The 23,642-nt window shown below is 37.7% G+C and overlaps 1 protein-coding gene across 1 annotated transcript in view; it reads left to right on the plus strand.

The window, feature by feature from the left end:
* The window catches only part of LOC149298936 (1-phosphatidylinositol 4,5-bisphosphate phosphodiesterase epsilon-1-like), a 104,532-nt gene that overhangs the window by 42,230 nt on the left and 38,660 nt on the right, over positions 1-23,642 (plus strand). Inside the window, exon 3 of the mRNA XM_089486787.1 lies at positions 20,856-21,172. Within this exon, the coding sequence (XP_089342913.1) occupies positions 20,856-21,172 (317 nt within the window). The remainder of the gene's footprint in view (positions 1-20,855; positions 21,173-23,642) is intronic.

Here is a 23,642-nt window from a genome sequence, read left to right on the forward strand (position 1 = left end):
AGCTAAAATCTTTGTCGGTCCTGGTCTTGTCCCCCACCAAACATTCAAAGGTACATAAGGGCGTCTGTCTCCAGCGGTTAAAGGGGAAACATGTACCGCCGGAGGACCACCAATCTGTCATTGTATTGAGGCAGTATCCCAATTAGTCAAATCATGTGTCATCAGATCTTTTAAAGGATACAAGGATCTAACTTCACCATCGTTTTCTAGCGGTGCTTGCTTCTGTTTGGAATTAGTATGAGAGTATGTCCAAGCACCGTATTGTGTTGGGAAAAGTGGGGGGATGTGCGAGTATGAATGTGGATGAGTGTTATCTGGGGCTGGAAATGATGATGGGGGCACAGCATAGGGGGCATAATTTTGGAATAAAGGCGTGGACAATGGTTGTGTGGCTGTAGGCATGGGAGGAGTGGCTTTTAAATAACTAGGGGGAGGAGATTTTGGGACAGATGGGGCAGAGAGAGTGGTATTGTCTACCTGATCCTTGCACGCCACATGCACTTGTACCTTTTTATTAGTCCTTTTTTCAACCTCCACCCATTTTTTAAACATGGCAGACGTTGAAATCCCATCAATCTGGTCTTCAGGTACACCCGCATCAATTAAATCATTCCACATTTGCTTGCGTGTTACTCTTTGTCTGGTTTTATTCCTAAACTTTCCCTGTTTCTCCCCCTTCTCTGGTTGCACCTCCTCTTTCCTCATCCTGTTAGCAGCAAACACACCTTTCCTAGGTTTAGATTCTAACTCCAATTCCCCAATCTCAGTTAAATATGTGGTGAGCTGGTGTACCTTTCCACCATTCCCCAAACTGCCCAGCAAAGATAACAGAGATGCCTTCATATCCTGCGGTGCAGTTTTCAAAAATCGAGACCGCATATTAGCTGTGAATTCCTCTATGTCTGGGCCTTCCCAGTTATCCTTGTTCAATCCCGCCACACATCCCATAATTCTAAGGCGGGTGATGGCATCTCTTAGTTTTGACCAGGGGGAAGTTGGCTCAATGTCACTGTTAGATGGGAATGCCAAAAGTATTGCATGGCGCACCATATCAAATAATGAAAAATTACCTCCAATCTCCCTCACCCTGCGCAATACCTGCATAAGTTGCGGATGCAGCGTTAGCTGCCCCATACTTAAAGCTTCCCTCGCATTCAACAGCACACTGTCCGCTCCTCCATCCCACATACGTAACAGCCACTCTCCTACACTTTCACCAACTTGCTGTTTGTATACCTTTGCCAATTCCATGAGCTCAGTTTGTGTGTAACCCTTTACCACTTCATTCGTCTCATCACGTGCACAATCTCTCAACCCATACACCCCATCTTGTTCACGGTGCAGTCTCCTTTTCCGCTGCTGTGTAATGATAGGACGGGCTTGTCGCCTGTCCACGTCATTATCATCTTCGGAAAAGGATACATACTCATCTGATGATACAGGATCCCATGTTGGATCCGCAATCATCGCTCGCACCTTACTTACAGGCACTGGCTTTCTGCCTTTCTGTAACCTCCTGCGGTTAACCTTGCTTATCGCTAAATTAGCATATTTCTCCTCTAAAGCAGTCACATGGCAAGCATTCGTACGCATGCATTCTTTAGTCATAACTAACAAATCTTTCACATCCTGCAACTCTTTCTCGAGTGCTTCATTTCTCTGCACCTCGCGGCTAAGGGCCTGCACAACTAACCACCCTGTGGTGGCAGCGGCTTTCCGCTCTTTTTTTGAGTATACTCCTAGGTCTAATCGCAATGCCTGAGTACCAAGTTCAGTACCAGGGTCCGGATAGACTGGAGCAGCATATTTTATTAGCTCTTCAGCAATGGGTTTCCAGTTTGCTAAACTGGCCCACAATGGAATTGTCCCATACTTAGATTCCTCCTTCCTTCCAGCTCTATTACTTTTTCTAAACAAAGTATGCATCTCTACTCGTGGGACAAGCCAAAAACAACAACAACCACAACAAACTAAATATATATAAAACAAATAAAAAGATATCACAGTATTTCACTCAAATATTCTATATTTAGTGATTGTGCAGTATCCTGCCGACTACGCCAATTGTTATGGGAATATGTAAATGTAAACAGTTATGCAAATACCCAAATTTAAATATAGATAAGTATACTGGTCAATCACATAAATATCAGTGAATATCTTGAATAAACAGACAAGGCAAAATCTCAATGAAAGTATAAACAAACCTTTACTAAAAATAAACAACAAACATCAATCAAATGTTTTAGACATACATTGCTGAAGAAACCACATATATATATATATCTAAACCAAAAACTAAACAGTATAATAGCTATACACACAAAAAAAAATAACAATACAAATATACTTAGCTCTATTAGTAGACCCAGCAGCTTACACGGGATAAATGGCTCAGCATAAAAGTTGAAACAATGAGGAGAGTTCCTTGCCGCATATTGAAGTACATGGGCTCCTCAAATAAGACACCTGGCTTCTTCCGACCCAGTCATGAAACTGCCTCTAAACTAACTGGTAGAACCTTAAATAGCCTTAAATCCAGTATCCACCCACGGGAGTAACCCAGCCAATACCGAATGGTCATTTCTAGGAGGCGGTCACTACAGGTGGTTATTTGTGTAAGGAAGTGACCCAAAGATCCTCACTTCCTCCTAAAAGCACATGTCTCATTGAGTATGCGGCAGCCATCTTTACTCACTCGACGTCACAGTTTCTCAAAAGCACATGTCTCATTGAGTATGCGGCAGCCATCTTTACTCACTCGACGTCACTGAGCTCACTAGACCCCCTGTAGGTTATATGTTATTTCGCATGCATGGGGACAGTCCATAATCAATACACTGCCGGCACTTCCGCTGGGCTTCTATGGTGGAGCACCGGAAGATGCATGAGGTGGAGCACCGGAAGGTGCATGAGGTGCTATCATTATACTCAGGAGATGTTGCTAAAAACAAATTGTGTTGTTTGACAGTGACGGATACCAGGAGCTGTAAATTCACACCTGAAGTACAATGTGCGTGGGGGGAAAAATTACTACCACAAAGTTTGACTAAAGCTGGTAGTAGAATTAGTGCATGGAAAGAGTTTAAAGCACTAGCATTTGAAATACCCTGGGGTGTCTAGTTTTTAAACATATATGGTTTGATGGGGATACATTGAATTGACCAGCTTTAAAGATGTCCCAAATTGCACATGGGGGCAGAATGGTCAGGTTTTGAAATAGCAGTATGCTACTTTTACTTATTGCCCTATAACTTGCAAAAAAACCCAAAAACATTGGGTATTTGTAAACTCAGAACAAATATTAGAATCTCCTTTGCAGTTTTTTTCATTAGCTTTTATAAAAATAAAAAATTCCAATAAAAGTAAAAAAGTGCTGTTTTTCAATTTTTCACCATATTTTGTAATTTTATATAGAAAAATAAAAAGATATGATCATAATAATGGCTTCTAAAGAAAGACATTCTTGTCTTGGAAAAAGACTTGTGTGGGTACACAAAATTATAGAGAAGTAAATTACAGCTAAACACAAGCACTGCAGAAATGTTAAAACAGCCATTGTCACAAAGGAGTCAAAATATAACAGCTGTGTCCTTAAGGGGTTACAGGAAATTACTTCCAGTAATCCTTAGGACACTTTCACTTTGCAGAATAATCATGTTCTCAAAGATGATATCTTCAATTCTAAGAAGGAATACTTTTTGGCCTTATTTTATAAAGCCTGTCAAAAATCGACTTTAGGTGCATACAGGGCCGGCCTTTGGGGTGTGCGACCGCACAGGGCGCCACACTCCAGGGGGCGCCGCTGCCGCCAGCAGCGTACCTAGCGGCGGGGGGGCGAGCGGCACCCGGTGCCGCTCATCAGGGGGGCACCCGGCACCCCTCCAGAGACGGACAGTAATGTCCCCCGCTGGAGGAGCAGGCTCGCAAGGGAGCGATATCGGAGGTCTTTAACAGACCTCCGGCTCCCTTGAGTGACTTTAAGCCGGTTCAAGGATCTCCCTTGAACCCGGCTTAACATCACTCAAGGGAGCCGGAGGTCTGTTAAAGACCTCCGATACCGCTCCCTTGTGATCCGCGCGGCAACAGCTGCTGTGCGCCGGGGTTTGTTGTCAGATCCCGGCGCACAACACTGAAGCCGCGCCCACCGCTGTCCGTGCCCTCTGAACCGGAAGAAGACAGAAGAACAGAAGAAGAAGAACGAAGAGGAGGAAAAGGAGCTGTAAGGAGAAAAGAGGAAAGGTAGGAAAGCATTCAGTGAGAGTGGATTGGTATGTGTGTGGATTGGTATATATGTGTGGATTAGTGTATACGTGTGGATTGGTATATACGTGTGGATTGGTATATACGTGTGGATTGGTATATATGTGTGGATTGGTATATATGTGTGGATTGGTATATATGTGTGGATTAGTGTATACGTGTGGATTGGTATGCGTGTGGATTGGTATGCGTGTGGATTGGTATGCGTGTGAGTGATGGGTGTTATGCTGTACCATTTCCAATGTCTTTTTCATGATCTAATTATGCTCTAAAAGTACATCATAACTCCCATCATTCTATACTGTTCCATACAGTGGCAGAGCTGGGAGGCAGAGGCCTTGCACCCCCACCGCAGGACTCCTGAAAGGTAAGTGAACTTCAAAGAGGGAGAGGGTAGATAGTTAGGAGGGGGTAGATAGTTAGGAGGGCGTATATAGGGAGAAGGGAGTGAGACAGGGGAAAGGGGGTAGATAGGGAGAAGGGAGTGAGAAGGGGTAGATAGGGCAAATCATACTCCTATCATGCCAAGTCTGCGAGTAAATCCTGGAATCTGGGTATGCCTGGGCATGATAGGAATGTGATTGCTGTTAATCATATATATATATATGATATATATAGACTTGAAAACCGAAGTTGTTTGTGTGGTTATTTGGAAAGTCCCTGGAGTGCCGGTAACTATTTTTGGACTTTATATATATATATATATATATATATATATATATAATATTATTTAATTGTTTTCTCCTATTTTGGTGTGTTACTTACTTTAAATAAAAGTGTTAGATTTTTTATGGTGTTGGGGGGGTCATATTCGGTTTTGGCCAGGTAAATGCTGCACTTTCGGTTTCAGTCCAGAATTCGTTTCGGTGCATCCCTACTACTAAGCCAGACAATTAAGTGGTAGGCCTAGACCACATCAATGTTTGGCGTAGTATATAGTGATTGGGGTTTTGTTACAAGTTTTGTTACAAGTTTTTATTCCTTTCTTTTTTTGGGATGGCGGGGCGCCAGAGGAGTAGTCCGCACAGGGCGCCAGAACACCTAAGGCCGGCTCTGGGTGCATAGGAGATTGCCACTAATTGTCAAGAAATCTGAATTGATAAAATTTGATTTTTGCTTTATTAGGATGATGATTTTTTTTCATAAGGTGTATGCTTTTAACTTGATGCAGGTCTGTGAGTTTACAGGTCTCGTGTATGTATCAGCATGGGTTTGATGCTAAATAGTGGGTGGCATACATGTTCTTCTACTTTGCATTGAGATTTAAAAAAAATAAAAAATAAAAAAGAAACACATTTTAAAATTTAAGTGGCTCTATGGTACTTGTGATGCCAAAAGTGAGTAAAAGCCGGGATTTCAGTCAGTGATACCTGATGTGACAGTTGACGTTTGAGATATGGGGCCATTATCTGGTGCTGTTCATGGCATCATAAGATACGGTGTCTGAATCTGATCCTGAAAAGAGTTTGCATTCTCTGTGATGTAGAAATGGGCCATAGTTTTTCTTTTGCCTTTTTTCCTTCCTTTCTAATAACTAATCTAACACTAAAGAACCGGAATCTACATTTAGGGAAAAATAGTTTTTTTTGTTTACACTTTAAAAATCTGATATTCATAAAAAAGGGGTTCAGGGGGAATGACGAGCTATCTGTGGGTAAGACATACCAGGCATACTATGATGTCCAAATGGTCTTCCTGATACGTCTTTAAAGGCATTTGAGTACATCCATGGGGTTGCTAAGGAGTTAAAGAAAGAGTTGCTTACAACCTTCAAGTTATTTTCTTTTTTTAGTAGGTTTCTTCTATATTCTTTTGAGTAAAGTTCTAAATGTTGATGTGAGATTTTAGAAGTGTTTTTGTGTATATTGATGTTCAAACCTATATTGATTAAATACATTTCATCCTTTCTTAATATACATTTGTGTGATTTACCAATAATTGTTTTGCCACAGATTTAGTTTATAAAATTGATTTCTATGCTGACAGCTACTTGAGTAAATCAGAAGTGTGAGAAAATCTTATTACTGTTATTCGATTTCAATTTTGTCTAAGCAGCATGGTGGCAATTTAGATTTTCTTTGGAATCTAAGGAGCCATCACACAATGTTACAAGAAACATACCTTTCTGAGATCTGGTTTACTCCTAACACCCAAAATATGAATTGTTTCCATCACCACTGCTTTTGTAATTAATTGTTTACATCGATGTATACTGTTGGCATCAACTGCAGATCTTACATTGGCTTCCAAATTGTGTATTTGTTGTAAAGGGTTCCTCCCACCATACTTTTATATCATTTTGTTATAGTGCTTGTTTTAACTTTATTAGTTATGACTGTTTCGTGGGTCTACATACCTACCTATGATACTCTGCTATTTGAGAACCTAGTTCCTTTAACGTGGAAGCCTCTTGGAGATCACTTCACTGATTGTCGCATGTGATGCAGGGTAAATATGGATACCACAAATGGCATTAAACATTTAAAGCAATACCCTGAGGCTTTTATCAGAAAACTGGAAATTCAAAATAACTGGAGTGAACCTTGGATTTCCCATTGTTAAACTGATGAAGACCACCCATTTATGTAAGCTTCTCTGCTCTTCTACTTTAAGTAGCAAAAAGCTTACACGGCTACGTATCCTACTGAAATATAAATATATATATAAACATAAAGGGGCTTACATTCATAAGGAAAAGCTGTTTCCAGGTGTTAAAACTATTCAATCTACTGAAAAAAAAACAATAGACTATCTGCACATCCAAGTTACTTAAGGAGTTCACTTAAAGAGCTCAACAAATCTCAGGGTTAAAAGGTTGACCTTTTGGGTTGTCATTTACTTTCAATTGGCATTTCATCATTGCCATTTTCATTTCTTCGTACATTTTGTATATTTTATATTCTCTTCTGCCAAGTTGATCCTTTATAATTACTTTTCTGTCCTGTACTCTCCTCCGTACCTGGGAACTTCCCAGGGTAGGCTACCAAGAGCTCTCCCCTTTCATTGGGAGGGGCTTTGTGAATGGGTGGGGCATATGTCAGGGGGCAGGGCTATTCCAAACAGCTTTTTGGACTAGGAAGGGACTGGGTGGGGCTAGACAGAAAGTGGGTAGGGAATGGTCATGGCTAAACATAGCTCCCAAGGGCTTTACCGAGAGACCCAGATAGTTCCTATGTATTCTAGGTATTTTCTAATGCTGACAGAACCAAGTGATTTAACTTGGAGTCTAGTTTAAGGAGGAGAAATCATGCAAACCTTGAGAAGAGGCGGTCAAGATCACTGCTTCTAGTGGTATACACATTAAGTAGCTTTGTAATACTGTATGTATACATTGCAAATTTGACAATGCAAACCCAATTACATAATTTACTAAGAATGCTGCATTGTAAAATGAAGGGTTTGGCAGAGTGACAAATCCACTTTAGCAGTAATTGTAACAATTTTACTTAACCGCACAGACACCTTCTACGTGTTTTAGTTGCAAAACATTTGTAGGCTTTTTACAGGCATAATTTCTTGTTTTTATTTTTCTGAATTTGTCAAATGATCTATTAAATCAGTGTTGAAATATTCCATTTAATTTATGGCACGTAGACGTCACATTTGTGTCTAATTGGTTCTGGGATTAAGAGATGGAGAGAACTGAACAGCAGGGGGAGAATTAGGGTAGAGCTAGGGACACTTTTTAAGGAAAAAGACCAGCAGTGTGTATTGTAATTCTATAGTACTGTTGGTTTGAATACTTTTTGCCAAATATTTATGCTCATTGTCTTTACATGAGTCAGACAGATCCTCGTGTAAAGTTTTTCCTTCTTGAGGCATTATTATCTGGGTTTTCATTTGTTAAATGGACCCTAATAAACATGTTATATTCCATGCGTAAGGTGTTCACTGAATGACCGTGGTCAATCTGCAGCCTTGCTCTGGCAGGCGGTTTCAATGTAAATGGTAACACCATAAACACAGTGAGTATAATCAATTAAAAAGGATATTACACTTAAAATAAAACAAAATTATATTACATATACTGGAATATTGAAATAAAATGATGATAAAAATATTGCTTATATATGAAAGTTGAAACTAAGGTTAGAGTTTTCATTTTCCTCTATGCAGTAAAATGAAGCCTAACTCTTTTTTATTGCATATTGTTGTAACCTTGAATATAAATACGATACTCTAAATTTCTGTTTTTGGCCAAACTTTTCATTTTGTAAGATGTGTTTTGTTGAACGTGTTCATTAAACAGGTATCCTTGTGTACACTAAAAACAGTTAATTAACACATTCTTAGCATATCTGTCCAAACACTCTAGCTGTAATGGTCTGTATGTATATCTGGTTTGACCTTCAATTGCTTAATATTCTAATCGGCATATCCAGATATTACAAGAAGCACTGAATCCAAGATCATTTCTCCATGGTTTGCATCTTTGATAAATTTAGGATAACTTGCCGTATGTACAAAACAATGGATGTTTCCATTCACCGATTTGTTATTTTGGTGAATAAATTTACTATTTACTCGTCCAAACTAAATAATTTCTGTGGAAGGAAAGTTTTCTCACTTTCCCCAAAAAATTGTTTGTGTGATACATTAAATGTTCAGTGTTCCATTTCCTATAGTTTCAGTTGCTGTAATGTGCATTTGTACATATTGTAGTCTAGGCTATTGTGGGCAAATGAAGATTAGTAGTGCTTTTGCTTGTGACAGGCGTGGACGGATCCCATAACCAAGATAGTCTGATGTCTATGGATCGATTCCTTCATGTTGGCTTCTAAAGTTATGTTACTGGCTCCTGGATCGTATGTACATTTTATCCAGCCGTATGATTAAAGTAGGGAAATAACAATATGAAAAGTGACATGATGGTTTGCATCTGTGATCCTTCTTGTGTTTAGACCATTACTATGGAACCTGTCCTGTGAAGTTGTGCCAGTTTTGAGCATAAATCACTTATACAGCTGTGTCAATCACATTCATTTTTTCAGATATGTTTAGTTAAAAGGTAAAGGAGCTATTCTTTGCGGTGCGTCCGCATTACTGTTAAATTAACTTAAAACTCCCTTCTGCTCACGGAAAGGCATCAGATTATATAAAACCAAAAGGTGTAAGTTAAGAAGGAGGAATAACCATGTATTGTAAGTAAGAGGAAGTTAAGATCACTGCTCCAGTTTGTATATATATATGTATACTGTCTGTTTCTAATGGTTAAGTGCTGCCTATTTTCATCAATGAACACTTTCATGTGTTTAATAAATATACTAAAACGTAAAATGAAGGATTTGGGAAAGTAAGATATCCATGGTGAAAGAGTCGAGTGTTTATACAGGGCAATTTTTCAGCAAAAATTAGTAATAGCACGTAACAGGGCACTTCGACCCACTAAAAAGCAAGTGAGATTGCTATAACAAGGCTCAGAAACAAATTGGTGTGTTTTTGGGAGCTACATTTCTTTTATAATTTCCAGAATACCACCAGTTGGTGACTTAGTTATGTAGGTCATGTTCCTGAGACTCTTCTATATATGCAAAATTATTTTGTAAGCTTCTTCTTTTGAATTACGTTTTACATAGACTGTAAACAAAAATAAACTATGATATACACAACCTTGGCGACCGCTCTTTTATTTATTTTTTTTTATTCCAAATCTGCACTATTGGTAGATAAACGAGTAACTGTGCAACAAATCTTCTTTTTGTCCAAACACATACTCATTTTGGAATAGGAGCTGCTTGATTGCACTTCAAACATCTGTTTTATTATATAAGACAATACTTTTTAACGATAATACAGCCAGCTCACTGTCCATCTGAAAAAAAAAAATGTACGTGATACGATGCTAAGGAAAAGCTTTTCCTTAGCATCGTATCACGTACATTTTTTTTTTTTCATCGACTGGAAGGTTGTGTAACGTAGTCTAGGTGCTATAGTTCCTCTATTTGACTCACAGCAGTCAGACTCGTACTGGGGGGAGGTGGTAATTCGACCTTCTCACAAGCGAGCCAAATGCATTTCTCCTTATGGCTTGCACAAAGCATGTCAGTTATTCATTTGGCCATAGTTCGCAGCTTTAATCTGAGCAGCTGCTACTTGACAGTTTAGTGTTCGGGACAAGTGCAGCCTGCCATCATTTGGGACCTCTGGAGTACGGGACCTGCTCATCTTGGATTTAAAAAAGATATGAATCTTCAGTGGAAAGTACATTAATCGGTAAGATCCCAAATGTTTTACCTTCTCTTAGAAAACCCATAAATTAAATTGTGTGTGTGTGTTGGTAATAGGCATCAGTTTGTTTATCGTACTGTTCACCGGACATGCTGTGACTATTTTAATCTGATGATTTAAGCTCCGTTTACTAATAAAGACTATCAGGTTTTCTAGAAGCACATACTGTCATGTATGGGTTTGTTATAATTTGGAGTATTTCTTATAAATTCTCTTACAGTGTAGACAAATATTTTAAAATCTGTGAGTCAAAAAAGATTTTGTGTGTGTGTGTATATATATATATATATATATATTATCTATATATATATTATATATACACACAATAAATCATGCAAATCAAATTAAATAGTACCTTTAGGAGAACCATAACATGTCTTATTACATTGTTTTTATTATAGATGTTGTGACATCAATGTCTGACGTTCTTTCTCTAAGCATTGAAAGTAGTCATTGTATACTTTTTACATTTTACTTTTTTTCTTGTACCATAATCCACAAGCATGCAGTTTCGTTTATAACAGTAACAATCTGAAAGTACATGTTCGTGAAGGAAACCTTCTCGAAATCTATTGGAGACTGGCATGTTACTGAAGTCAATGCCAAAGAAAGCTATTTTTCAGCCAAAACATTTTTTTCCAATAAAAAGCAATAAAAGTTAGTATCTTTCAAATGCCTTTGCCTTTTCCTTCACAGTGTATTAATAAAAAAACTATCTTTTTGATGATGATTTAAAGTAACCATGCATGCAAGTGCTGATTAGTTGGCAAAAATACAGATCAGTATTAAGGTGTTTTTGGAGGTTAATGTGAAAAGAAGCTGCTTTAAATCATACAAAATAAGAAAGCCTGTAATTAAAATCAATCTTCTTTCAGTGTGTTGATAATTCTTCTCTATTATTGTTCAGTAAAGAGACTGGATCTTTTTCTAGACCAAAGGTAAGCAAAGACGCTCCAGATGTAGCTAAATGCAGAGCTCACCTCTCCTGACCGAGAAGTGCAATAGTTCAGTAACAGCTGGACTTCCAATGGCTGCTCACCTACCCATCTAGATAAAAGTTCTCATTTGATCTAGAAACAATCATTTTGTTAAAGCCTACATTTATTTCACCGGCCTCCTTCATCAGAAGTTTTTAAAAGTTCCCCATATGGTGTACCTGGAACCTATGGTAAATATTATTATTATTATTATCCTTTATTTATATAGCGCCAACAGTTTACGCAGCGCTTAATACAATACATAAATTCAAGGGGTATGACAAGACAAGAATTGACAGACTAAGACAAACCGATACATTTGGTGGAGAGAGCCCTGCTCGCAAGCTTAAATATTTTTCTTTGTTTTAATATGTAATATATACGAATAGCAATAACTTAAAGCTGAGCTATGATGTTTGTAATTTGCTACAATGTTTGTAATGTATTATAGAGCCATATGATTGCAGCTAATTCTTTGACTCCGGAACCATTTCTTATTTGTTGTTGCTCATCAGCAAAAAAACATAATACTGGATTTATGTTGGTGCCGTCCACATAGTTTCAAACTGACTGCATAATGCAAAGGAAGAACATTCCAAAATTATGTCGCAAATGCTGAAATGCATTAGAAAATGTCCCGTACAAAGGTTATAAAGTGCATAGATCATTATTATTATTATTATTATTACTCACATGTTTTCAGAAGCTCAATTAAATGTATGCAGAACATCAGAGTAGAAAAAGAAGACTTGTTATTGTTCACAAGTGTAAATTAGTTGTTTGTAAAAATATTGCTTTCAGTAATGGCAATCCTTACAGCTCGAACCCATAATATTGTGATTGTCAAACAAGTTTCATGTTAGTACTATACATAGACTGTAGTGATTTTCTGGTCAGACCTCACTTTCACTAGTCTTTGACAAAAAAAAAAATATATATATATATTATAAATTCTATTAGTATTTCAGGTTCTTAAATGTTTTTATGTACAAATGTATTCTTAATGATTTATTATTAGAAGAGACTATCATTGCAATTTGATATTTGTTACTTCCATGTCTTATGTGTCTCATGAGATTGATCAAAAGAGGGGGCTAGTAAATGCAGTCAGAAAAATATAAAATGCAAAAGTGATTTTTGAAAAAAAATGAAACATTGAATGAAAATCTTTAACATGATAACAAAATAAAATAATGTAATGTCAGTGAATAGAAAGATGGGCAGTAGGTAGATTAGAGCAGGTCTGCCACATTGTTCATTTCAATACAATGAATAAACCCATGTACCTGTCACCATAGCGAAAGGCGTCTGTTTTTTGTTATGATGGTCTGCGTTATTATTCTCCTCCTTTTAGTTATTTCGTATCTGTTGTTAAGTTGTTTATTGTGTAGTGAGGAGAAGGCAGAGAAATTCGGGACAAGAAATTAATTCCACAATGCTGGCTCTGCAACGTACTGCTGTAGGCCTCAACTTCCAAGACATGGCCTTTCCAAGTATCTCCAAATCACTTACTTCGATTGGCAAGTTCTAGGTGGTTTTAATTAATGAATGTAGGTATGGATAAAAGTGTCTTGGCAAAAATCGCCCTTTTAAAGGCTGGTGTGACGGTTAACAAGAGATGCAGGGAAGGGGTTACAGTCATGATTTGATATTTGGGTGGGTAGTTATAAGATATGTTTAAGGGATTGGCCTTTTAATAGAGTATTATTAAATAGGCAGAATGTGATCTTAACAAAATATAAGAATTAGAATGAAAAGAAGGGGGTAGTATATGGGAACGATGCACCAGAGTGGAAGGGTAAATGTAGAATTGTGAGTAAGACCAGAAAGCATACTTGGGAAGTCTCACCTCCCTTCCCGGACAAATAGTGATTCATTCTGTCTTCACCCATTCCCAACCTAGACAGTTGGTGCTGTGTTTCTCAAAGGCAAGACAGCTTGTTAAATGAAAAAGGCTGTGGAACTGTATAGTATTAGCTGTATGCACTATAAATAGAGCAGGTGGACATTGATAAAGGATGGCGACAACCCTGAAGAAATTTACCATTTAATTCCATTTCTACAGAAATGTAAAATATGCGGTCAAATTAATTAAGAAGTTTAAGTGTTTAGCATTTTATGCATGCTCGATATCATAAGGCATTTTCCAGGGACCTTGTAGTCATTTCAGTACTGGTGCCTAACATTTTGTGCAATTTTATGTGGATTTCTATTGCAGTGTCCCTTCCAGGCTTCAACAGTCATGAAGCAGGATAATACATTCTTCAAAGACTTTGTAAACACAGCATTCTTTACATAAATTTAGCAGGCTTGGTTAATGTCCCAGCTTCCATGGGTTGGAGTCTGCAGATAGTTTTGCATGTGCACTGCCCAAATTGGACAGGGCATATATGGAAAAACATGCAGACAAGAGGTTCTATGGGCAGAACATCCCATAACATCACAATATAACCTTCATAAAATGGACAGACCTGCACATGCCATAAAAAGCCTTGGGTGTTCTGGAAAACAGACATCCAAAAGTTGGTATGGTACAAGAAAGCTCTATAAAATTATCATTATATAAACTCTACACATGACATACAGCACATTTCATAATACATTTGAAGCTTTATTGTGTGTTTTACTTGCAGTCCCACGTACAGCCAGCCAGGTGTCTATAGTAATTGGGACTTTATTGATGGAATCCTTTCTGTATTCTGTTAATGTGTTTGGGATACGACTGGAAGGACAAATTGACTATGTTGTCTGTCAAATATGTTTTTGGCTTCTTTACTTCTAGTCCACCTTGATATTGATCCAACCCTGTACATAATTGTGGATCAGACCTACAAATTAAAAAATACGACACGCCTAGTCAAATCTTCTTATTTAGTGTGGATAGATTGGTGCGGTGTTAGGGTCTGCAAAACATTGCTCTCACAAAAAAGAATCTTAATTCCTTTGGCGATGTGCAGCACAAGTGGAAATTGCGTTATATGTTTTGAGCTACAGAGACTAGGACTTGGAATAGTACCCCGCTATTTGTTGAAGTAGAACACTAGGTAAAGATGTTATATCCCGATGCAACACTTCAACAAAGAGGCTGCGCTGCACGTAACGGCACACTTGGAAGGTATAAAATATGGAACACAATAAAAACAAACCCAGTTATTTCACTTTAATACAATTCAAAATGTCTACTGAGAACACACTGCTGAAAAGTGTTTTCCAACTGCATGTGTTTGCAGCATTACAAAATTGATTTACAGTTGAAACAATGCCTATGGCGTAGAGTTACTGTTAATCCCGATGAATGCTTTATGTTGAGGGATTTACAACCAAAACATTTCATGCAAAATATTTCATGCATATCTCACAAAGACAAAAATGCGCCAGACGCAATTGCACAATAAGTACACAGCGGACAGCCTTTTTATAGCTCTTACTTTATTGTTGGCTATGCAACAAGTGTGTGTAATTTACTAAAAATAAAAACCATTGTATAGTCTAGAATTGCATGAAAACTGTCTTTGAAGGATTTGTTCAGCCTCTGCCACAACCTAATATATAGACAATTGCAATCCTATGTAATTTATTTAATAATGGTTTAGAGGACCCATAACATCGAAGAACTAAAGGGAATATCCAAGGAGCTTTTACATTTGAGGATTTGACACCTTGAAATGCGTGATATAGTTAGTGTAGTCCAAGGCCCAATTTTATTATTGATCACCCCATATTTTGTGCAATCTATCTTTTCTGAATTCTTATTATATGGATACATATAAAATGTAAATTATGTTATGTCAATGCAGTTTTAAACAAAAGAGCTTGGTAGAACAGTGGTAAAATACATGGCCCTCAAGATCTTTTTTAAATGGTCATTTGGATGTAGAAGTAAGTGATACTTTTTAGTGGTCTAACATAATAGAGCAGAGGTGTCCATCTACAGATCTTGAGCTCTAAAACAATGCTTGTGTTAAAGGTAAAGATTTACCTAAAATTCTGGTCTGTTTGAGGTCCAAGAAGCCTCAACACTGTTATCTTAGAGTAAGATATAAAAACACAAAAGCTTTCTAGACCTCAGAGGTCTATACTTTAAATTTGTATTACCTTAGACTTTAGCGTTCAAATGAGTGAGAGAGATTAGAAAATGTGAGCATCGTGCGTGGAAGATCATTGTTAGGGTCTGAAAGAAGTCCCAGTACAAAATGCAAGATCTATGTATCCTAGTATTGCTCTTCTACTTTGTCTAACTTTTTTTTTTCAGTCATTTTAGATAATCTCAGTGTGTCCCTTAAAGTTTAACGTCCGTATGTTTACTGAAGCCTGGCCAAGCACAAGTATCTTTTGTGCTATTGCCACAGAGGATTATTTTTGTTTTAAGAGGGATTGACCTAAAAAAGTACAAAACAAATCTTTAATCTACTAAATTACTCCTGTGACTGTCTCTCTTGAAAATCTCTTTACTAAAATCAATACATTTTGCCAAATGCACCATCATTGCAGTGGGGGAATGGCCCCCACATAACATAAAATTATGTTATATACTGATTCTCTTGAGCTATTCTCTTAATTCTAGCTTGTCTACTAGGCTGGGCAAATTGAAGGTCTGGAAATAATTTGGTACCAGCCCTGTGTTACAACACACAAGTATAGCACCGGTTCTGATTTCCTGTGTCACATTCTTATTTCCCTTGTCTGTCTTCATTTCTACCTGTCTCCTTAATTTTTACCACTTTCATTGTAATTTGTTTTCACCTTTTTCAGACCTCTTTTCTAATTTTGATCCTTTCCACCATTAGTAAGTAAATCCCCCCCCCGCTCCCATTTAGGGATCAGTTCCCTTACTCCCCTTACCCTTGTTTAAGCTTGCCTGATGACCATATGTCCTTATTAGCATCTCCTCACAGAATCTTCTCATCTTCCACTACTTATCATCAGCTTCTCATTACCACATTTCCATATCAGTCACTTCTTCTCATCAGAAATTCGTTTTAGTCCCCACTCTCATCAAAAAGTTATCTCCCTCTTCTTTTACTATATTGTAAAGATTTTCTACTTATATTCACCTAGCCTTATAAACCCCACACTCATTCTAAACAATATGTCTGAGCTCCCTTTTCTTCCTAGTTATTTATTACCTTTTTGCCACATGGACCTCATGGACCCTCATCTCAAAGCACCCCTTTGACTACATGCAGTTCAAATGATTTTTTATGAGCTTATTATATTATTGCTATTAGTTATTCTATGTAACAGGAGACCAGAACAAGCTAACCCTCGAGTCCCCTATTATACGATGTCACGGTGCCAGAGATGCTCCTGTTTGCTTATGTCATTTAACATGAAACATTCGGTAGGCATTGAGTGATTCCAATGCCTGTCTTTTCCTCCTTCCTTGCAATTTAAAGCTATTTTATGTGTGTTTTCTTTGGGTAGCCCTCACATATTTTTTCCTCTTATAGTATGTGAGCATATGACATGTAACTTAGATAAAAGTGTAATTTAGTTGCTGTGTCCAGTATAAGAAACCTCTCAGTGAATGTGGTGTTGTTGGCTGTAATTCAGACTGTGTGGGGCCAATGTTGGATGCCTTTTTTGGACTTTCATATCTAGGCCGTGGAATATTGCACACAGCATCGTATGTGGTAATGTGAAAGTTGTCAGCGATACAGCTTTGTGAATACCTCTTAATGTGGTGCTAATTAAGGCTACTTAGTTTGAATCATTCACACAGTTTGCCTGAGCGTGTTGTGAAGGTGGAAATGGTTTTTATCATGGGATTATACTGTAGGTCACATTACGCAGTCCCTCTTGTCTACACAATAACCAAGTCCTTTTAAGCGTGAATATGTTTTGGAACGTAATGTAAACATTCTTGGCATTTCTCACCACCCAAGGGCCGCTGACTGTGTTCCACTAGACGTGGTGATCTAAAGGCATTGTACATTTAATGGATAGAGGAAGCTGTGCAGCAGACATCAGTTACAAGGGTATATTGGGCCAAATCAGTTTTCCATGTTAGTTACTCTAGACCACCTACTTATAAAGACTGAACTATAAGATAAGTAAAGTGTATGTTTGCTGTTTCCTCCTTTCATAGATCACATTAAATGTTATTTTGCAAGGTTTGTCCAGCTCTGCGCCTTGAATTATTTTTGGACTTCGATCCCTGCAATCCTCAATAGCAGTGGAATGCATTATGCCAATTTAGCTTTAAAAAGCATATATAATTTTTAAATAAATCTATTTGACCTGAGAGTGTCATACATGTCATTTGAATTTACCGCATATATGCACATACGTGAACCTTTGATTGTTTATGAAAAATAATCTTTGAAAGAACTGTAGTAGAATAAAGAAATAATGTAAGTCAGTAACCTATGTCTCTCAAATAGCTTTATATACTGCAGTTTCTTTTTTTTAAGCAAATAAACTTTTTAATTTAATGTTAACAGTGCAGGAAATTGGCATAAGCCTATTGGTTGGGTTGTTATGGGATTTGTTGATTTCAAACCATGGCGACACAAAAGCTGCTTTACTGATAAGCCGTGGCTTATATGGATTTCATTGTAATATTTGAAAGATCTCCTGTTTTCCTTAATTAACATCTGCAGTCCTGTTAATGAGCTACGCTCCTTCTTTGACCGTTAACCATTTTGGTTGCTTCACCTTGATCAGTAAAAAAAATGGAGTCTTGGAAAGTGTGAATTGCTTTATTTTCTCAGCCGTTCAGACTGCATCGGTTAAAGCAACACTCGTGAGATTTTGGTAAAAGATATTTTTGTACCTATCGATGAAATCTGTTACCATCAGTCTCCCCATTGTCTGCAGAGGCCTCCTCTGTGAAACACTCTGCAGGGACTGACCCTAAGCATCACCCCTTCCTCTTGATGATATGTTAATTGGGACAGACAAGAGTTGACATACTGCTGCTAAAGCAGAATGCACCAAGAATGTCCATATGTACTCCACAATGCTTGTGCAAAGCTGCCCATGCATGGAGGACCTTGTGGTTTTGCCTGGATTGCTTATTTGTGGTATTGTGACCTCTTAGCCACCAGTCTTCTATACTTGTTTTCTAATTAAAACTCAGTTGTTGCGCACAGCAGCCAATTTAACATCCTGTTCTCAGGATCTGCATAATTTTTCATCCAGATTAAATTTTTCACCCCATAAACTATTATTCCTCTTTTCTGGCAGTTGGCTTCTTCTGGCTAGCTTTGTAAGGGTGAGGGAGAAGACATGGACATATGCCAGGAAATTCTGTGATATGCCAATTCTGCCACATTTGCCACCTATTTTAGCATCCATAATTTAAAATACACTTAAACCAAATTTTTCAGAGTAACTATTCTAGTTAAAAAGTTACGTCTGTCTTTATAAATGTCTGAGATACAAAACACACAGTTTTCCTCTGGTGGATTTTAATGAGGACAACCCTTATACTGGTGGTGGAAAAAATAAGCCTGCCCAATATCTGAAAATTAGATTTTACTAAACCAAGAAGAGAAAGTTGTGTACTTTATACCTACATTGTTTTTATTCAAAAAACGCTTTCCTGTAAAATGAATAGAAATTGACAAGCTGTTTTCATGGGTGGAACATTGTCTGACATTGGCTTGAAATGGGTAATGGCTTAAAAAATGATTGACAGGTAGAATCAGTGGATCGCCGTGTGCCATGGTTGCAAGATAACGACAAAATGAAGTCCTTGGTCAGTACAAATGCTATATGGTTTATTGGCACTTGCATATGCTAAAGCATCTTCTTCCGTTAGAGATACATGAAGCTAATTGCCAGCAGAGTGCCCAAGCTGGCCATAGGGCTAACAGGGTGAATTCCCAGTTGACCATTGGACCTGGGTCTGTTATTCAGTTGCAGAGAGAATGTAAGGATTTGAGATGTTGGCTAGATGCTTTAAATACCAGGGCCTATTTTGGTCCCTGTCAGGTTATAGTCTGTTACCCCTTAACCAAAAATAATAGGCTTTGTAGGGGAGTTGTACTCTTAGCTCCATCTCTTTACTATTCATGCTAAATAAATTTACCCTTCACAATGAAGGGCTGAGCTGGCCATGTGTAATGCATACATCATTAGTTGAGAAGGTTAAGGAAACCTTGGTGTTTTAACTGTGTCCTTTACAGGACCAGCCAACCTCTTCCTGCAGGGAGAGCTCACTGGGGTTAAACCTTCATCATGAATAGTGAAGTGATGGAGTCTCTCCTTCAAGCTCTACTATTTACTTTTCTATTAGTGAATCCCTAGCTCTCAGAGGGTACTATGTTTCTGTACGAACTGAAAAAAGGTGGCAATTTCACAATATTTCTATTTTGAGTCATGTATTGCAGTGTAATACCAAGGCAGGTTTCTCACTCTCTTTTTTTTAAAATGTTTAGATTTTTGGTCATGTGGATTTTCCATTTGTTTACAATGGCTTTACCAAATGGTGCCATAAACAGTAATGTGTTCAACTAAGTAATGATTTTTTTAATGTTAATCCTAAACACGTATTGGTATTGTGCTGGTCAACATGTTAAATGTTATAAATAAACATATACATAGGCTAAATTTGATTTGTAAAATCATATCCATGTTCTCTGCAAACGGATTATAGAATTACAATAATCCCTAAAAAGAATACAAAGTTAGTTATTGTTGGTAAAATGTCTACATATGTTGTAATCATTTCAGTGAAAACGTATTCCTCCCTCATCTGCCAGAAGTGATTGTTATGTAGTTCTTCGTGCAATCTTTCACTTTGTGATTATTTGTGAAATCTAATGTCTGCAGTTTTATTATAAACTTGTAGTAACTGAAATTCCTTTTGTGAGGATCTGTACAGCAAGATTTGTTTATTATTGATTCTTAAGATAGACGATTGTACAGTATAGATTTCCGTGCCAAGTTTTAAAAGGCTGCTCTCAAGTGCCTTTAATGAAGTGATTGTTTTTAAGCAGTTAGATGTATGAAGTGTGTCACCCTGTTGTATATTAAGCATTACCCAAGGCAATGTCTGTGTCTGTATAGTAGTATTATGTTTTAAAATGGCAAGAACTATCATCATTTGTAAAAAAAAAAATAAAAAAAAAAAATAAAGTACATTAGAATTCCAGGTCCATGAAAAATGTAATAACCTGTATGTGGCATTAAGAAGTACTACTAAAAGTGAAATACCGTTTATTAAGCAAGCATTATTGACATAGATCAGAATCTTGAATAGGCACAGTATGGGCGAGATGTGTTTAATCTAGTTTGACTTTGCCATTGGATGCGTTCACTCATGGGCTTTAGAATTGGAATAAAGGGTTGTCTCCACCTAATAGGAGAATCAGATATCCCACGTGAAGCCAATTGTAGAATAGTCATATTATAAATGAGATTTCTTTTGCTTTGTTTTAGAACGCCAGCTGTGTTCAGCGATGGCTGCATCAACCACAATACCAGCTAATGCAGCAGGACTGAGTAAGGAGTTGGTGGATCTACAACACCTCATTCAGTTCCCTGAGGAAATTGCAAGTATACTCACAGAACAAGAACAACGGATTTACCGAAATGTCTTGCCGATTGACTACCTTTATTTCTTGACAAAAGATCTTGGTAGTGTTGAATCTGAGACGTCCTTTCCGGACATAAAAATGTCACTGTCTGCATCTCTGTTGAAACTGAAGAATGGAGAAAACAACGCTGTGGAAGGACTTGTGGCAAGATTTAATGAGGTAAGCTGGGCTTTCTTTAGGTGCATCGTGTACGTTATAATCCATTAAAAATCCGAAACAAAGATATTGCTAAAAAACATAAAATGCCTGCATACCTTGAAAAGGACAAATACCACAACCTCGTCTTCTGTTAGGGGTAATGCAGGTCATCAATATTCATGAATAATTTTCAAAGTTTTCATAACTTCACAAACTTCATAATTTTTCCACAGGGTAACAGAATGGGGTCTCCATGTTTTTATTTTCTCGAGTACACATTTGCTATAAGTGTTATCCTGGCTCGCTCACTTTTACTAGTTGCAGTTAGACTGGCATAAACCGCCACTGGGGTAAACAGAACAGGTGTCATGCTGCGATGACTGCCTGATTAAATCGTGGGTATAAAGGATGACAACCATGCTGCTGATGAGTGCCCAATCTGGCAGAGGAATGTTGGGAGACTTTTTGGTATGCGTGGAAAACTTAAAAATAAGCTTGATGGTGTGAAGGTAGGAGAACAACCAGAAGTGGGTCTTTTAACTGGTAGGTGTGTTTGAATGTACCATTCTGATACTAAATATGCACTTTTTGTGCTTAATTTTTGTAGTAACATGGATTGGGGTAGAAGTGTAGGTTAGAATTTGATGTTTAAGGATTTTTGTGGGCTTAATTCAAATACTGTAGACTGTAAGCTCGTTTGAGCAGGGCCCTCCTCACCTGTTAGTCAATTTGTTATGTTACATACTACTTGTTATGTCCTGTCTACCCATTGTACGGCGCTATGTAAACCAATAAATAATAATAATATTTTGCTATCTGCATTGATGAATAGCAGATGACTGTTTAAATATGTCAGCATATGTCCACTCGATCCAGGCAGGGAGGTCTTGACTCTATTCTTCCATATTTCACACTATGTGCATCAATCCCTTTCTTGCTGAGGAAACAATTTTTTTTTTCATCAAGTTTGGTAGAATGTAATAAAATGATATAGAAATGACACTTGTAAGTCTGTTTTAGTGTGTCCTACTTCTGACAAGTAAACCAGGTTATCTTTATAAACCTTGCTTTGGTCTTTTGTGAAACTAAATGTTTCTTCTGATATCATGACTTTTTTGGCTGCCTGAATCAGTGCACACCAAGCAAGTGCTACTTAAAAAAAAACAAACACCATATATTTCTTAGTCCAGCACTATGTCAAATTACCCCAATCTTGATGAGTCCTACCTAATGCTAAAATGCCTATATTGCTTACCATGGAGCTAAATTAGAGGTACTGCAACCAGTGGCCTTTTTACCTTCAATGTTGTGCTGCCTGCTCCCTCCTCCAAGCTGCTGTCCTTTCTACTGGGAATTGGGTCATATCCCAGCGAGCCATATGGAAAATATGGAGGTCTGACTGCTACACTTATAACCCACAGAGACTCTTATGCAATATAAAGCTTTCTCTGGGCACCATTAATGAGGCACCCATGTGATGGGAGACGTGCTTAACCCAAGGTGAGTTCACTCAAACCTTCATCTTTTTTTATTTATTTATTTATTTTTTTTATTATTGCAAATACCACTCCTCTTAAAGAAAGCCCATGTGATTCTTGTTCCCACTTTATATTTTTGGCTGTAGGTTGTCCTAACATTTTTCATGCCAAGGCTGGACAACATGCTGATGTAGAGTCATCGGCAACTGCAATAAATGTTTCTCAGATCTGCTTACATTATCTAACTAATAATCGAAAACCTAAAACGTTTAGCAAAAGCAGAGCCGGGCAAATTACAGAAACCTGGTAGCAGGAACCTGGTAGCCCGGTACCAACATGTTACTGCTGCAGTAGTTATGTATACCTTTCTGGCTCCTCTGAAAATTGTTTGTCTGGCTTCAAAATTCATAAACTAGCCCCTGGGTATAAATCATGTTCTCGAACAAGACCAAACAGTCTCATATTGTTGAAAAAAAGTTTTCTCCCAATATTTTTATTGTGCTCAATATTACATTTGGAGCAATGCAAGCAGTAAATCCCACAAAGTCTCTGTTTTATATAACTAAAGAATTGTGTGTATATGCATGGGCACTTCCTCCTGCGAGTAATAGCATTTCTGAAGGTCCCTGTTTATAAACTTGCCGGCGAATTCTTAAACAGAGAGTCATGCTTTTGTTGGCTTCAGCTGGTGAGTGGTTGATGATTTTTCTGGCTATTCTAAGGAAAAAAAAATCTAGAGTGTATTTACACTGAGAGAGCCAGGGTGAATTTTGGAATGACAGAATTCAGATATATAATCGGAGGTAGATATTCTTGCCTAAGCTCTTTGATCTCAAGAAGAATTTGTTCGTCCTTGATCTCGAGAAGAATGAAACATCACAGAAAACATCGATCTTTTGTAGAAAATGTATTTCCATCGTTACTTTCAACTCTTCTGAATTGATCTAATATTGCATGTCTCATGTCTCATTGCGTGCCCAGTAAAGGCATTAAAAGATAATGTACATATTATA

The sequence above is a fragment of the Sceloporus occidentalis genome, unplaced genomic scaffold, assembly GCF_023333645.1.
Source record: "Sceloporus occidentalis isolate IW3139 unplaced genomic scaffold, rSceOcc1.0.p SCAF_30, whole genome shotgun sequence".
NCBI classification, from domain to species: Eukaryota; Metazoa; Chordata; class Lepidosauria; order Squamata; family Phrynosomatidae; genus Sceloporus; species Sceloporus occidentalis.